Source organism: Falco naumanni, chromosome 2 (assembly GCF_017639655.2).
Source record: "Falco naumanni isolate bFalNau1 chromosome 2, bFalNau1.pat, whole genome shotgun sequence".
Taxonomy (NCBI): domain Eukaryota; kingdom Metazoa; phylum Chordata; class Aves; order Falconiformes; family Falconidae; genus Falco; species Falco naumanni.
The window spans coordinates 98,869,017-98,885,139 of NC_054055.1; the positions used below are offsets into that span (position 1 = coordinate 98,869,017).

Below are 16,123 nucleotides of genomic sequence, written 5' to 3' on the forward strand. Positions count from 1 at the left end.
TTGCATGGGTCTTGTTATTTCTTTCTATTTTATTAAGAATATCTCTCATATAATAATTATTTTTGTTTCTTATGTAGTGATTATTTTCTATCTCATATTATAAAGCATTTGTCAGTATAGCATAGGTGGAAACTGTAAACCACACAATTAATTTTAAAAATAAGAAGACCCATTACTCCTCAAGTAACCCTATCAATCAGATTTTTTATTAATTCAGGTAAGATGTATTTCAGATAGTTCTTCATTCTGTACGTATGAATACAAAGTTTGGCAAGATAGAAGACTCCATTCAATCAATGTTCCTCAGGAAGGCATATTCCCCACTGTATTTGTCTTTTTTTGTGGTTTTTTTTTTTTTTCCCCTCCTCATCATTTATCCTGCATCTTATGTTTGGTATTCAAGGCAAATATTTTTTAGAGCTTCTAAAACACCTCAGGCTGTGCCTACAGCTACACATATGTAACCATATGGTTCCTTAATTACTTAAATCACTATGTAAGGCCTATGTGCTAACGTTCAAGATACATTTCACTCTGGTGTTAGCCCAAGGGGACACATCTGATGATAGTTTGTACCCTCATGACTTCGGCATTGCTTGTTTTGGTTGTGTAGCATTTCATTTGCAGCTCTCAAAAATACAAGGATCGTTTCTCAGACAGATACCTCCTAACTAAAAACTGTGGAGTCTTCACATTTGAAAACCTCACTGTATTGTTGTTGCTTACTATATTTGCCTATTTTGCTTCTTTTTTGCAGTTTTGCAGATGATACAAAATTGGAAGGAGTGGCTGATCCACTGATGGTTGTATTATCCAGAGGAACCTTGACAGGATGGAGAAATGGGCCAAAAGGAACCTCATGAAGCTTAGCAAAGGGAAACAACAAATCCTGCATCTGCAAAGAAATAACCTTTAGGGCCAGCAAAGGCTGGGGGCTGACTGGCTGGAAAGCAGCTCTGCAGAGAAGGACCTGAGGGTCCTGGTGGACAGTTAGCTGAACGTGAGCCAGCAGTGTGCCCATGTGACAAGGAAGGCCAACATGATCCTGGGCTGCATTAGGAAGAATGTTTCCATCAAGTTGAAAGAGATGATCCTTATCTTCTGCTCAGCACTGGTGAGACATGCTTGGAGTGCTGGGTCCAAGTACAGAAGTCCCCAGTAAAAGAGAGACATGGACATACTGGAGTGAGTTCAAAGGAGGGCCATGAAATTGATTAAACTGTTGGAGCATGTGACGTGTGAGGAAAGGCTGAGAGAGCTGGGGCTGTTCAGCCTGGAGAAGAGAAAGCACAGTGGGATCCTACCCACCTGTATGGATACATGGATTTACCTGAGCAAAGAGGACAGAGCCAAGCTCTTTTCAGTGGTGCTCATAGACAGGACAAGAGGCAACGGGCACAAACCAAAACACAGAAAATTCCATTTAACCATAAGGAAAAGCTTTCTTTAAGGTGAGTGTGATCAAACACTGGAGCACGTTTCCCAGAGAGGCTGTGGAGTCTCCATCACTAGAAGATTTCATAACTTGATTTGACACAGCCCTGAGCAGCCTGCTCTAGCTTAGCTGATGCTGCTCTGCAGGGGCGAGAACTAGAGACCTTGGGAGGTCCCTTCCAGACTCAACTACTATGCAATTTTGCAGGCCTGAAATACTACTTTTTTAAAAAAATCATACCTAAAGGCAATTTACTTCTTTCCCTTTACAACTAAAAGTTTCAAGCTTGGTAAATGACTTGCCAAACACTGCTGGATTTCTTTGATCTTGTCCACTGAAATATGAGGGGAAAACAAATCGCATGGCCACTTTCTACTGAAAGAATTAAAAGAACTTTATCCCTAGTAAAAGGACAAGGATATTCTCCGCTTTTCAATAAAATAATTTCAAAAAGCATTCCTACTCTATCTCAACAAGATTGAAGATGATTTAAAATATTTTGACATTCATTTTCCTGGTGCTGTGTCCACCACTTGCACACTGGAAAACAGTTTTCTGTAGTTTGTCAGATGGAATCCTTTATTGAATATTTGACAAAATTGTCTATAACAGTGAGCAGTCTGTAACTGAATATTCATAATCTTTATGACCAGTCTGTGACTGAATGTTATAGCTGTGCTATCCAGTAGAATTCCTCCATCTCCACATCCTTTATTCTCTTATCCTACTATCCTATTATCTTTCCTTTTCTGCTTTTCTCAAAAATACATTGCTGACAATAATTATGTTCACCCCTATTTTGAAACCATGTTCTCAAAGGTACCCATTGGTATCTTTACATTCCTGCTGACTGAAGGGACCACCATGCCAGGGATATGGGAATGGACAAAATGGGGAAGGCCATTTGCTAAGCTGGAATTTTTCTTTGCACAAGATCACCATATTGCAAGAAAAGCAGTATCTTTCTGTATTGCTGTGTGATATCACCAGAAGAAAGTGTAGTACAATAATGTAGACTTTAAACATATTTTAACCTCCACAGAATAAATAGATTTTGGAGTATCAATCACCTCAAGACCTGCACTAAAAGAATACAACTAAACTTTGTCCTTTTAACTAAAGTTTCTCTGTTTCCAAATCAGTCTTCAATTCAGTGTGTTATACATTATTTTCAAAACTCTCTCCTCCAATGCAGTTTTTTTCTGTTTGAAATCTTGTCCTCTTCTGGCTGTTGTTGAACTTGCCCATTTCAAACTCAATCCAACTCTTATTTTTTTCTTTTTTAACCTAACTTTCCTTTTCTGCTTTCTCTGTAATGAATACACTGGACTCTGTTGCTCGTTATCCCATCTTTATATCCTACCTTTGTGTGATCCCACTCACCCCATGGTATTTAGCTCTTGTTTACAATTCCTGATGGTTCACAAATGGTCCTTTTTTCCTTTCTATTCTGCTACCAAGCCATTATAGTAAAGCACTATGAACTGACATCTTTCCAAAGCTGTATCTCTGCCTAGTTCAAAAGTATATTTGCTAGTGTTACAACTCCACAGAGCTCTAGCTGAGCATGTACTCTAGTTGAGCTGCTGTATTTGACAAGTACCCATTATATTTACTGCCTATGTTTGAATAGAATGACAGTCATGAGAAATTTACTATTAAGGAATGGAGTTTTGATCTTGGTCACAGAGTACATACAGTTTTGGAGCAAAACCACGAGATGATAGTTTGTAACACAGTTTTTAGGAATCATCAGAGAATGTTCACCTTTATATATGCCATTGTATCCTCCATGGACTTCTCCAGAACTGGAGATCTCTTCAACATGAGCCCCTTGGTCAGATGTAAAGTATACAAGAGTTTTATCACTCAGATTATATTTCTCCAGCACGTCCAGAACCTGCCCTAAGAAAAAAACAAAACAAAACAAAAAAACCCAACAGCTTTAATATCTTCAAGTGGCTTTTCATTAGCCTTGGCACACAACGTATTTTTGTCCTTATGCCTTTTTAAGATCACTTTCCATATAAACATTATTATACATAGCAATTGGCATCATGCAGCATACAGTAGGGGACAATTGCACAAGGGTTGTTGCAATCTGGACCATGGTTCAATTGCTGCAGGGTTTCTTGAAGTATAAAATGAGAAAATTTGTGCACATCAGAGAAAAGGGCTGACCCACAGAGAGCCAGTGACCTTTGGAAGCAGTCACTCTCAATCAAGGAAACCCCTCAGCAATAAGATTCAACCCGCTGAGGGTACCTGAAAGAGTCTCAGCATGCAGAATAGAGCTAACAGTTTGGGGGTAAAGCTTTGCTGCCTAGCAACCTATAGAGGCAGCAGGGCTAAAATCTCAGTGTGTTAGAATAAGACATCTAAGAAAAAAGCAAAGATAATGTATGGAGTGCCTCTGGAGACAGCATGGTTTAATTATCAAACCTACTAATTAACCCCTAATTTCTCATCATATAAGAACTGACATTGACTAAACTCAAAATATGCAAGGTAATAAACACACACATGTGCAGGTATGGAAAAGAGGAATCCACACAGATATGTGCTGTGGGCTCATGTTTCATTTTCACAAAGGGCTCCTCACGCTACCTTGGCACTGTGGAGAGCCTTGCAGTGCACATAAATTACTTTCAAACCTATTTAGATGGAGTCCTGTAAAAAGGGTTTCTGTAAGAATGAGATTGAAGCCATTCTTTGTAACTTGCTCCAGTGAATTTTATACTGATTAAGAAACTAAAATTATTGGTCCTGGAAGCTGACCAAAGTTTAAGAATATACTTCACATCAGCCTGCAAATGAGCTTTAACCTTGTCCTTTAGGGATCTCAGAGCATACAAAGATAATTCTGTCTTCACAACCATTTTATCTTCATTCTTTTTATTCAAACATCGAAGAATGGTCCCATTTGAATGTTAATTTTGATTTGCTCACCTGTCCACTATGAATTAATTCATCAGCTGATGGCCAATTATTGTGTCAATGAGGATGAGATAAGAACTTTGAAATACAGAGCCTTCTTTAACAATTTTCAGATCATCATTTCTATTGCTATGCTCTTTTCCTGGATAGGGTGTAATTACCTCACCTTATTGCTGCTATTTCTACTTGTCTTTTACAGCATTCTAAACCGGCTTTGTTAAAAAGGTTGACTGCCTTTGTTTCTTATCAGCTCAAATGATTGGGTCATGAATAAAGGAACATCAGCAGTTAAGTTGGTCTTGTTTGTAAACTAGGAGCAAAGAAGAAATGTAAGAGTAGGAGAATTTGTTTATGTAAATTTTGAAACCTCGTGGGAGTTGAAATTTCCCAACAGAGCTGAGGAAAATCTGTTACAAAGGCTGACATTTTAAAGTTGCTGGGTTGAGGGAAAATCATGCAGATCCATCTGACAAGCCATTCACTTGCTGCAGCGGGTCGACTTGGTGCCAGAAAAGAAAGAGACAATTTCTCATTGGCTTCTAAGATTGTTTGGAGAATGTACTTGCTAAGTAACTATAATATCCCTTGGAAAGGTGGCAATGATGATAAAGAAGTGGAGTATATAGACAAATTAGGACATTATGTGTGGGTGTTCAGTCACATGACCTCCAGAGTTCCTTGCCAACCTATATTGATCCATGATTTTATGAATCTATGAGAACAATAATAAATGGGATTGCACAAAGAAATATACATGCAATGACATGCACAAATTCAATTTTTTTTGCCTACACAGTTTTCCTTGATGAAATTGGATTTTCAGATTTATCCTACATATAAAAGAATATGAAAATAAAACAAGAATTCCACTCAGTACATAACTTTAACTGATCTCTGGTGATCAGAGACATCTGTCATTCAATAATGGCCATTTGGTTTTCCTAATTAATTTGAGAATAAATGAGAAGAAATGAAAAATGTCTCATTATCACAAATAATTAAATAAAGCAGTCATCATTATGATGACTTTTTTTTTTTTTTTTTTTGAAACAAGGTTGAGTAGCTTGACTTGGGTTGAAAAAAAAAATAATTCTGAAACATTACCCATTTCAGAAAAAAACAGCTCAATAAAATACACGGAAACTACCATCCAAAGCTTGTTGAACTCAATGGTAAAACTTCCATTTCCCTAATTTGGCCTTTTAAACACAATTAGGATTGGCTAAATTACAGTTAATTAACAAATGCTGAAATGACCATTTATTTTAGCAACAACATTTTTCAGTACAGATGGACTAACAGTGGTAATTCAAAAAGCACTATTTTCAGAGAATGGCAATCACAGTGCACTCACAGAAATGAAGCAAAGCTTTCATTTCTATTCTCATCTTGCACACTAAGACCTTCTAGAATGAAAACAATAAATAAACAATAAAGTGTGTGCTACCAGGAGATAAGACCCATTAAAGTGCATTTGAATGATGTGGCTACTGTTAACACAAGCAATACATCCACTTACTAGCGTTTTTAAACAGTAACTAATATAGAAGAAAAATTCAAAGAATGTATTGTGGATCTTTATGAACAGGTATCTTTCACCTGCAATATTGTATGAATTTTGGAAGCAAATACTACAAAGTAGGTGAAATACATCCTTTATTGCTTTCTTATAATAATTTAATTTTTTACTCTAACTCCTCCAATCTTATTATTTCTGTAGATTTCAGAGAGACTTTAGAATTAAGTTAAAATTGATGTATAAACACTCCCAGTCAATTCTAGTTAATGAAGAAGGAGGAGTTTAATCTAACCTATTTCATCTGGCTTCAGAAGAGATGAATCACAACTGCAAAGAGCCCTTTTTACCTGTTGACTAAAAAAAAGAAGACAGGCAACTAGCTCAAAACTAAATGCCTTCATGTTAGACATCAAGGACAGTAAGATGAATCCTACCCAAAGTGCTAGACATGCAACTCCATGAGCAACACATTTTAATGAGTGTGCTGAACAAATAAATGATGTCTGAGTAAGAGATGGTAAAACTGTATTGCTCCACTCATAAAATACGATTGGAAGAGTATCATATGTCATGGGCTCTTGAATGACAAGAACAGGGCTTCAGCTGGTCCCCTTTGAATCCCATTGCTAGCTGCAGAAAGCAATATAAATTTTAAAAGACTTTTTGGATGCAAAGTTTTTATAGAGAATATGAAACTGTTGGATAAATAAGCCAGAACACTGGGAGAACTGTAGCTCAGTTCAAGCAACAACAGTTTGCTATTCCCAGTACAGGAAATTTTCAATAAAAGTGAAAGGAGAGTTTATTGAAAAGATTCATTTGAACGCCATGTTCTAAAAAATTAATAGCTGTACTGATCTCTGTCGATGGTACCATTTACATTTTTTCTGATTTGAACAGAAGATTCGGAAAGACAACATTTCTGAACAACAAAATCAATCTAACACTGAAGGAGCTCAATTTCTGAAGCTATTTAGTAACTAGAACTTCAGATCAAGTTTCTCCTAAAATTGCCGTTCTAGAAATGTATACCAGAACACAGGTGACTAACATTGTAGCAGACAAAGGCATTAGATCATTGGATACTTTTCTTTCATTTGTATTTTTTAAGGTTAAAAAACAGATTAAGGACAGCATTAAGATGTTGCTTACTTTCCTTGGTACATCAATGTTCTGAAATTTAAGTAGCTCTTCCTCCAAAATATTCTGAGGACTGCTCTTTACAGTCTCCTTTCCACTCTTGCTTCAAGCTATGTTAAAGAGTTGTTTCATTCTTAAAGTGAAAATGCCCATTCAATGGAGTGATAGACATGTGAAAGTGATAAGAGCAATCGACTGTGCCATGCTCCTGCCATTCCACTCCTTGAATCCAGTGTGAATGGTAGCTGAACCAGCCTCTCTAAAGCTGCACACGATTTCTGGTGTTTTGAACCATGTAAAACTCCTACTGATCTATGTTAAGATATAAAGTTTATAAAAGATGATTGCTCATTTGAAAACAAGGTACAAACACTAAAAAACTATAAGGTGTTTACAAATGTGTTAGTGATTTAGAAAATGGTTTAAACATTTAGTCAAGCAAGCAAGCATATGAACAAATGCATCTGATTAATAAATTAGCTTACTGTCATTTGAAGTCAATAGGACAGAAATGTTATTTGTATTAATTTAAAATAATTTAGACTTGCTGAAATTATGAATAAAAAGCTCTAGAATACATAATACCTCTGTCTAGGCAATAGGACAAAATAGTCTATTTGTGAGGAAAGCTTTAAAGCAGTTTGCCAGATTTGAAGAAACAACAGGATTCAGAAGGAAGATTAAGGATCTGTCTCAGGACAAGACAGTTGATGATAAAGGGAATTCCTGTAAATACAACATTCTTTTCCAATTCCAGTAGACTTTCACATGCCTCTTGTATCCAGAAGCTTAAAATAAGCTTGAGACAATTATTGGACAGAGTTATCTGAGAAAATCAGCCATCACATCTCTGCCTAGGACTGGCAGTTTGGGTTTTTTTGGGGGGTGGTGTTTTTTTTATTTTATTTTATTTTTTATTTGCTGTTTCAGAATTCCCTGCTAATAATGATGTTTCTTTTTTAATAGCATCATTAACCAGAATCACAACTAAGGTGTAGTCAGCTGAAGGATTTCACCTCTGCAAATGGCAAGCCAGGAGTGCTTTGAATACATGCATAAACTCCTACAAATTAACCCTACATCTGTCTGGAAGCCCATATTTCTCCCAGAAAAAAATATTGATGCCATTCAACTATGCAGCCACTACACAGCAAACCTCTTGGGACCCTTTTCCTACTATGGGATTTTCATTAAGGTAAATCCACAGTCTATCATCTCTTCAGGGCTCAAAGGCTAAGATTTTCACCTTATGAAAACTTAACGTTGCAACTTCTGCATACCACCATTCACAAGCTAACAATCATTTTCATCTCTATGTTGATTTTGTGTGATGAAAAGATACTTCACCCTTTAATGCACTGATCTGATTACAAAATCCACTGCCTAAAACCTTTGTATAAAAACAAACTCAGTAACTAAGACCAAGACATCCCTATCTTAATTTTAGCTTTTGTACATTTCAGGTTATAAATATGCAAATGTTTCTGTGGTATGCTCAGAGACATCCAATTTCCCCTTGATAAATATGTAAATCAGTTTGTCTTTGCAGTGGGGAAGTAATTATCACTTTCAGACCTAGTCATTGAGCACAACACTTGAGGTAAAGATGGAAAATAATAAAACCATTGACAGCAACACAAGAAGTGGCTGCACATATGGTGAACAGTACATAAACTCCACATGCAACTTGTTTAACATTCAGAGCTAGAACACAACCGCTGGAAAGTGGAAATTCTGGGATGAAGCAATAGGCTGATGTTACGGCACATCACCTAGTCAGTCAACAGAACACATCCACCTAAGAAGACAAGTGATTCTGCGTAGGGGAAGCATTAGCACACGATACTCAAAGGTCAAAGTGAATACCAGTTACTGTACTAGTACTAGTACTGTTCGATTAGAACAGATAATAAATGCGTAACTTTACAAAATGTACAGTAATAACTGCAGGAAGAAAATGGAGTGTAGATTCAGTTGAAAGTCTTGAATCAGTCCTACTGTGCTACCATTATTTCCTACATACACTATGGAAACAGCCCTTAACATGAAGTCTCCAAAGTATAAAGCTGGCATCTCATATGTGCTAAGTTCCTACTGTGATAGGTTAGTGGGATCTTCAGTCAACAGGCCGTTCTGCCAAACAAGTAGGATCTGGTTCTGAAAAAGCACATCTATATTAGTGCTTTAATTCAGATCAAGAGTAAATCCAGTGATGCATGGTTTATATATTTATATCTTTCTGTTTGCATAGCAAACCTGTCTTGGATTTCATGACCTGGATTCCTTTCAAATTAAACTAAACTTGAGAATGGACTCCAGGAACGCAGCTAAGGCACTCGCACTACTGACAGGCATTCAGTCTACTGGACCACAGTAGAGGTGGTCTCAAGTGGATTTCCTGTCTCTGTTGGTGTAGTGACAGTCTCTGCGGCTTGGAAGATCATACCTCCCACTGCTGGCAGTTCAAAACACAGTAGGATTGATGAATCCTACACTGAAATTTGGGTGGTAGCACTATCAAGTTCCATCTACGGATATTGTAGATACATAGCGGGTGGGATTTACATAAAGTGTACACATCTACATGTGACATATTTACTATAAATATTTTTTAGGGTCAATGAATCAAAAGAAGGATTTTCATATGCAGCTCACCTATGTTAAGATGCATGCACTTGGCCCCAAAAATTCTGATTTTTTTCACAAGGAGCTAAGGTGAGCCAATTGCCCCAGATTTAACTACCTACCATTACCATTCAAATCAGCAGTTGTTAAATCCAGATATTCTGTAGAACATCAAACACTTTTCTGTTAATTCCCCTATACTCAGGGCAAGACAAGTAAAATCGGTGTAAGCACTTGGAAAATGGCAGTGTTCTTAAAACAAACAAAGCAACTTTGGTGTGGGGTCAGCTACGCTATCAGTGTGAATTTGCTTTCTGTTTGGATTTGGATTGCTATGTGATTGTAAACTTGTAATTGACTTGCGACTGTTTATACAGTCCTATAAGTATAATGTTTCTTTCGGACCCTCAGGATAAATTTTCAGCATCGTGCACAGCAGATTAGGTATGCACTGCTTAGCAGCTATGAATAAATCAACCACATTTTGACTTATAATTATGCATAAGTTTTTCCTAGAGATGAGTACCACATCTCTTATTTTTTTTTATTCATATAGGGTTCAAGTTATTTTGTAAATGTGAAAGTTGGAATGGTACTTTGTATAAATAAAAGTGGATAATAAAGCACAGAGTTAGGATGTGGTTAGGAAAGCTGTTAAGACCTGTAGCTATTGCTGCAACATAGACAACGCAGGATGGAAAGGTTCTCATATTTACACCAGTATTACAACACTAATGATGGATCATTAAAGGTCACAAGTAAAACTACTTGGTGGCTATCTCCTTATTAGTATTTAAATTAGCTCATAAATGCATTGCTTGAAATTCACTTTTAGACCTTACATCTGTTGAACATAAGGCTATGTATTTCTAATGTAAATCTTAATTTTTAGCCTGCTTAAAATGCTAAAATATGAGAGATGGTCATGCAATTTTATGAGGTCCATTGCATTTGCATTTTGCATGACAGCTGTGATAATTTTTTGAGCAAATTTGCATCTACGTTCTGCAAACATCTGAGACTAAGATGCCATTTCGCACATGCAGCTAAGATGCATAATGCAAAAGACACCGTCTAGTTCCCCACTTCAAGGTCTCCCATGTTTTCTTGCAAATGTTTGAAGGGATTTCTTTAGGTAGGACCTAGGCAAGCTATAATGACAACCACAGGATGCTATCCCTTTTTTAATTAGACTGTCAAATGAAGTTAAGGCATCAGCTATTTGACCATTCCAATATATGCTGATGGTGATTGATTCAATATTTTTGGAATGATAAAAGAAAAAAGAAACTCTTTTCTGTATCTTCAAAGGTTTAATGATTTATTATGTCAGACTTGGTTTTAAACCGAATATGTATATGCTTTTATATCCAAATGCATAATGCCAATATTCTGCCAGTGTCCTGGTTTCAGCTGTGATGGAGTTAATTATCTTCTTAGGAGCTAGTGCTGTGCTGTGTTTTGGCTTTGATGTGAGACTTGTCTGTTTCTCAAGGCCCTGCCAGCCAGAGGGCTGGAGGGGCACAAGGAATTGGGAGGGGGCACAGCCAGGACAGCTGACCCGAACTAGCCAAAGAGGTATTCCGTACCATGGGATGCCATGCCTGGTATATATATACCTGGGGGCTGGCCGGGGCAGGCGGATCATTGCTCGGGGACTGGCTGGGCATCGGTGGGTGGGCAGTGAGCAACTGCACTGTGTGTTCCTTCCTTCCTGTCCCTCTGGATGTTATTCTTTCCCTCCCCCTTTTCATTATAACTGTTATTGTCATCATTGTTATTATTGTTATTTCATTTTTATTCTGTTTCAATTATTAAATTGTTCTTATCTCAACCCTCGAGTTTTACTTTCCTTTCCAACCCTCCTCCTGATCCCTCTGGGTAGGGCGGGAGTGAGCGAGTGGCTGCGTGGGGCTTAATTACCAGCCAAGGTTAAACCACAATAGCCAGATTAAAATGTGAAGAATTATGAAGAGTTTAAAACCGGACAAGTAATTTAACACCACATTTTAATCCTCTGCACTTTTCTGAAAATTTTAAAGTAATTGTCAGTGTGTTTGTCTCATTTTACAACTTTTATTAAATAAAAATTGAACTGTGATAAAATTGGTTGACATTAGAGCCCAAGCATTTCTTGTATTTCAACAGTCAAATTTTTTAATCTTTCCTGAATTTGGGAGCAGGTTTTAAACATCTGCTATAGATCATATACCATAAAGTTAAGAGGAGCTTTATCAAGATCAAGTTAGCATTCAGATTTCAGATTAATTTCCCAGTTTTCTGATTTTAACTGTGCAAATGTAATGAAGTTCAGATTAATTTCCCAGTTTTCTGATTTTAACTGTGCAAATGTAAACTTGCATGAAAGTAGCTGTGCATTAACTCACCCTCAAAACAAAATATGCTTCTTTTTTTCCACCTTGATATGACCATCACTATGCACACTTGCTAATTCACCTACTTCTCTAATCGTTTTTGGGTAACTCAATGGCTTTTGTGCCTAAGACACTGTACAATCCTGAAGCCTACTGTACAATCACTGTCTCCAAACCATGCTACCCCTGAATGCATCTCTGTACAGACACTATTAATACCAATAAGAAAGCAAGCCTGACTGTGAAAATTGTCCTGGAGGGAATTTTCCACCAATGAATGTAAACCCCAATCTGTCTTCTCTACAAGGCATTCTGAACTTAGTAAAAACCAACAAATAATTGAAGGCCACAAATCTTTCTTTATGTTTCATCTTTTTTTATGTTTCATCTTTTTTTATCAATTTAGTCGTCTTCTTTTTTCCCCCCCTGGTATATGTGTATGTTCACTATGACAGCAACTATGCTGATTTAATCTCCAGAGGCTCCTTTCAGAAGAAAAGGCAAATAATTTTTCAGGTCATCCTCACTGATCATAGATGACTAGCTCAAAAGATTGCTCACTAGTTTATGAAATTAGAATTAGATTCCTTAATTCATCTAAGTGCACTTGAAAAATATTCTGAGCCTATTCGGAAAGAGTTTTTGTTGAAGTTTCAGGATAGCACAGCAGATGTCTTAAAAAAAAAAAAAATTCTGCCTTTTTTTCATCCGAGGCCTGAAAAGAGAAACGGTCGCTCTTGTTTTAAATTGGTTTGGAAATGCTTGAAGTTTCTTGCTTAGGCCAAAATGCATTTGATGCCCCCAAGACATGGTGGGATCATGAGATTATGGAGGGCCCTGAGATCATCAGGCCCATTTCTTTGCCTTTTCTCTAACTAATTTTCACTCGTGAATAAAGCAAATATGTGGTATGTGAAATTACTAATACAGCTATTAATCTGAGTTTAAAAATGTTCAACAATACAAATGCTATGTGTAATTTGGTTTGTAATGGGAGGTTACAAAAATGGACCTATGAGACTTTCCTGTGTGCAGGCAAGACAGATTTCTACAAGTGCTCTGCTTTGCCTACAAGGATCACAGTGAGATGTGTTTTTTAGCATAAATCTGAAGGCTAAATTTGAGATTAGGAAGGGTAATTCACATAGCAACACCACAGATCAGCTGAAACATAGATACAAGGAACAAATTAATCTAACTGTAAATAGCATTTGAGGCAGAGAGGAGTTACTGCCAAGGTAAACTCCTGAAAGAACAAATGGCAAATAACCACTGGAGGGACCCAACCAGCACATTTCTTAATTATAAGAACAGCACTATTCCTATTGATGAAGAGGCAGGTACAAGGTTAGTCTCTCCCTATTAATGTATGTTTTTTAAAGGACTAGCTCTTTTCTGAACCTATAACATCAAATCTATGGAAGCTGTATATAGATAGACATTCCTGAATGGGAAAGGTTTGAGATTTCCACATTTCACATTAATAGTTCTGTAACAGACTGGTGTTTTAGTATCACATACAGAGAGAAGCAACTCGCAACAGCAAACAGATTTCTTCTCTAGAAGGTGCTGGAAAAGCATGGCTAGCCACACTCAGCAACTGACTGTGTTGTTATCAAGATTCAACAATTAAATATGACAACAGTAGAATAGAGTATTTGCATACATTTCCTATGAGTGTATTTATTATACCAGTGCTTCCTATTTAAAACAACAATTTTCTACCCTCTTACTGTGTATTTCTAAAATTAATATAGAACCAGGGAAGCAATTAATTGTCACATAGGAAAATGAGAGACAGAAATGTGATATTATTCTGTAGATTTTTTTGCCAAGAAAGTCCTCAAAGGTCTTTTTAACCTGGCCATGTATTTTTATGAGAAGCACCTGGAGATTATTGCAACAAGTAGTTGACAAAACTCCAGCAGAATCACACAAAAGTTGAAATGTGAATGGACTCAGAAATCTGGGATATGGGTTTGACTACCTCAGCTCTAAATTAGCAAGAATATTTAGGATATGTCCCATAGAAATTTTTTAGGGAGTTTTTAAGGACAACTGTCAATTTTATGCCTTACTAAAATCATATTGGTAAAAAAGCCATCATAGCAGCTCTTTGCCCCTAACACCATGCTAAGATGTTCAAACTTTGTCCTGTAGGATATACTGTGGTGGATACAAAGGAACTTACATTATGTTTCACTCTATCCTGAAGCTGGGTTGAAAGGGACCTTCAAAGACCATCTAGTCTACCCCCCCTGCGGTGGGAAGGGACATCTGTCACTACAGGTTGCTCAAAGCCCCATCCAGCCTTGCCTTGAACACTGCCAATGATGGGGCACCCGCAACTTCTCTGGGCAACCTGGTCCAGTGTCTCACCACCCTCATTGTAAAAAAAAATGTCTTCCTTATGTCCAGTCTAAACCTACTCCCTCTTTCAGTTTAAAATCATTGTCCCTTGTCATGTCAATACAGGCACTGATAACATGTCTCTCTCTGTCTTTCTTATAAGCCCTCTTTATATATTGAAAGGCAGCAATAAGGTCTCCCCTGAGCTTTCTCATCATGATGATCATCTCCCTTGACTTGCTGGCCATGTTTCTTTTGATGCAGGGCCAAGTACAACTGACTGTCTGGGCTGTAAGTGCATGTTGGTGGCTCATGTCCAATTTTTCATATACCAAATTAAACAGGTAGATTATATCTATTCAAATTTTAAATAAAGAAAAAAATGTATTCATTTACTACTTGCTTAATGTGTGCTCTGCCATTCTGTGGTGCCAAAATCAACTGTATTCTGGATTAGGAGCACTTTAATACCTGTCACACAGCCATATACTATACACGTGGCTATAATTTTCACGTTGACAAAACTAATATCTTCCGTGACTTCACTAGAGATGCTGAGATATCCTGAGCTACTCATTTATCTTAAACATGTGGCATTAAACAATCTTTGGGTTTGCAGAAAGACAAAATTCATCTTGCTTTTCTGGGCCAGGCCATTCTTTTCTTTAAGATTAAAGAACTTCTACATTTGTATTATTTCTTTGCCTGCTTTGTTTTTAAATTCTAGTCTGACTCAGAAATGGAAGTAAAATCAATTTCTAACCCACAAATACCTCATCTACTGAAATACAAGAGCCTAAAAAGCCTAAATACTTTATTCTCACAAGACAGAAATGGCAGCGGTGCTTTTAAACAATGTAAACTGAAACACCTAAGGGCCAAGTTAATTGCACAATTTTAGGCCAACGAAGTATGACATTATAGATGAGTCCATGTAGTAATCTGCTAAAAAAGGAAGATGTTTCTCCTCTTTCTCCTCCTTTCTGCTTTTCCCCAGAAGATGGTTAGGAAAAAGGAGGGAAAGGAAGGAAGTGTGCTCCGGCTTCCTTCTTGTGGTAGCAGCAAGCTACAAGGAACAATGAAACTGTGGAATACAACTTCATGTGGGCCTGAGGTCAGGATTTGATTATCTTGGACTCTCATCATCTCAAGCAACTCAGCCATTAGGGGTCAGATATTCCTTTGGATATTGAGCTTGCTACTGTAACATCAAATCTGTTGGGTGTTCTTAGGTTACTACAATGTGCTCTTCATGAGGAAATGTCACAAAGAGCCTTCCACTGTTAGATAGGGAAAGGGAATGATTTAAAAAGGGAAGTGTCTATACAAGAACTCAGCTAAAAGAAAAACAAAGTAAGCATTCAAAATAGTAAAAAATAGCCTGAATACACTAAATGAAATATGCAAAACAAACAAACCATCAAAAAAAACCACAACAGTGATATCAAAAAATAGCAGTTAGAAAGCATAATAAAAATTATTAGTTTTTCTTAAACAACACACTACATTGAAACATAAATACCTTATTTTACAGTCAAGTAGTGAGGGCAAAAAACTAAAGAGCAGCTTGCCCTTCACTAATCACGGCACCTAACAACCTTCTATGATGGAATAACGGGCTGGGTAGATGAGGGGAGGGCAGTCAATGTTGTCTACCTTGACCTCAGCAAGGCTTTTGACACTGTCTCCCATAACATCCTCATAGGTAAGCTCAGCAGTGTGTGTTAGATGAGTGGACAGTGG

At 37.2% G+C, this 16,123-nt stretch overlaps 1 protein-coding gene across 10 annotated transcripts in view; it reads right to left on the reverse strand.

Moving 5' to 3' along the window:
* Nucleotides 1–16,123, reverse strand: part of STS (steroid sulfatase) — a 118,400-nt gene that overhangs the window by 43,931 nt on the left and 58,346 nt on the right. For 9 of the 10 annotated variants that reach the window (XM_040582799.1, XM_040582795.1, XM_040582794.1 and 6 more), the window contains one exon: nt 3,203–3,340. The exons of the other annotated variant lie outside the window; for it this stretch is intronic. In XM_040582799.1, coding sequence (XP_040438733.1) covers nt 3,203–3,340 — 138 coding nt within the window. The remainder of the gene's footprint in view (nt 1–3,202; nt 3,341–16,123) is intronic. 10 annotated transcript variants of the gene reach the window in all.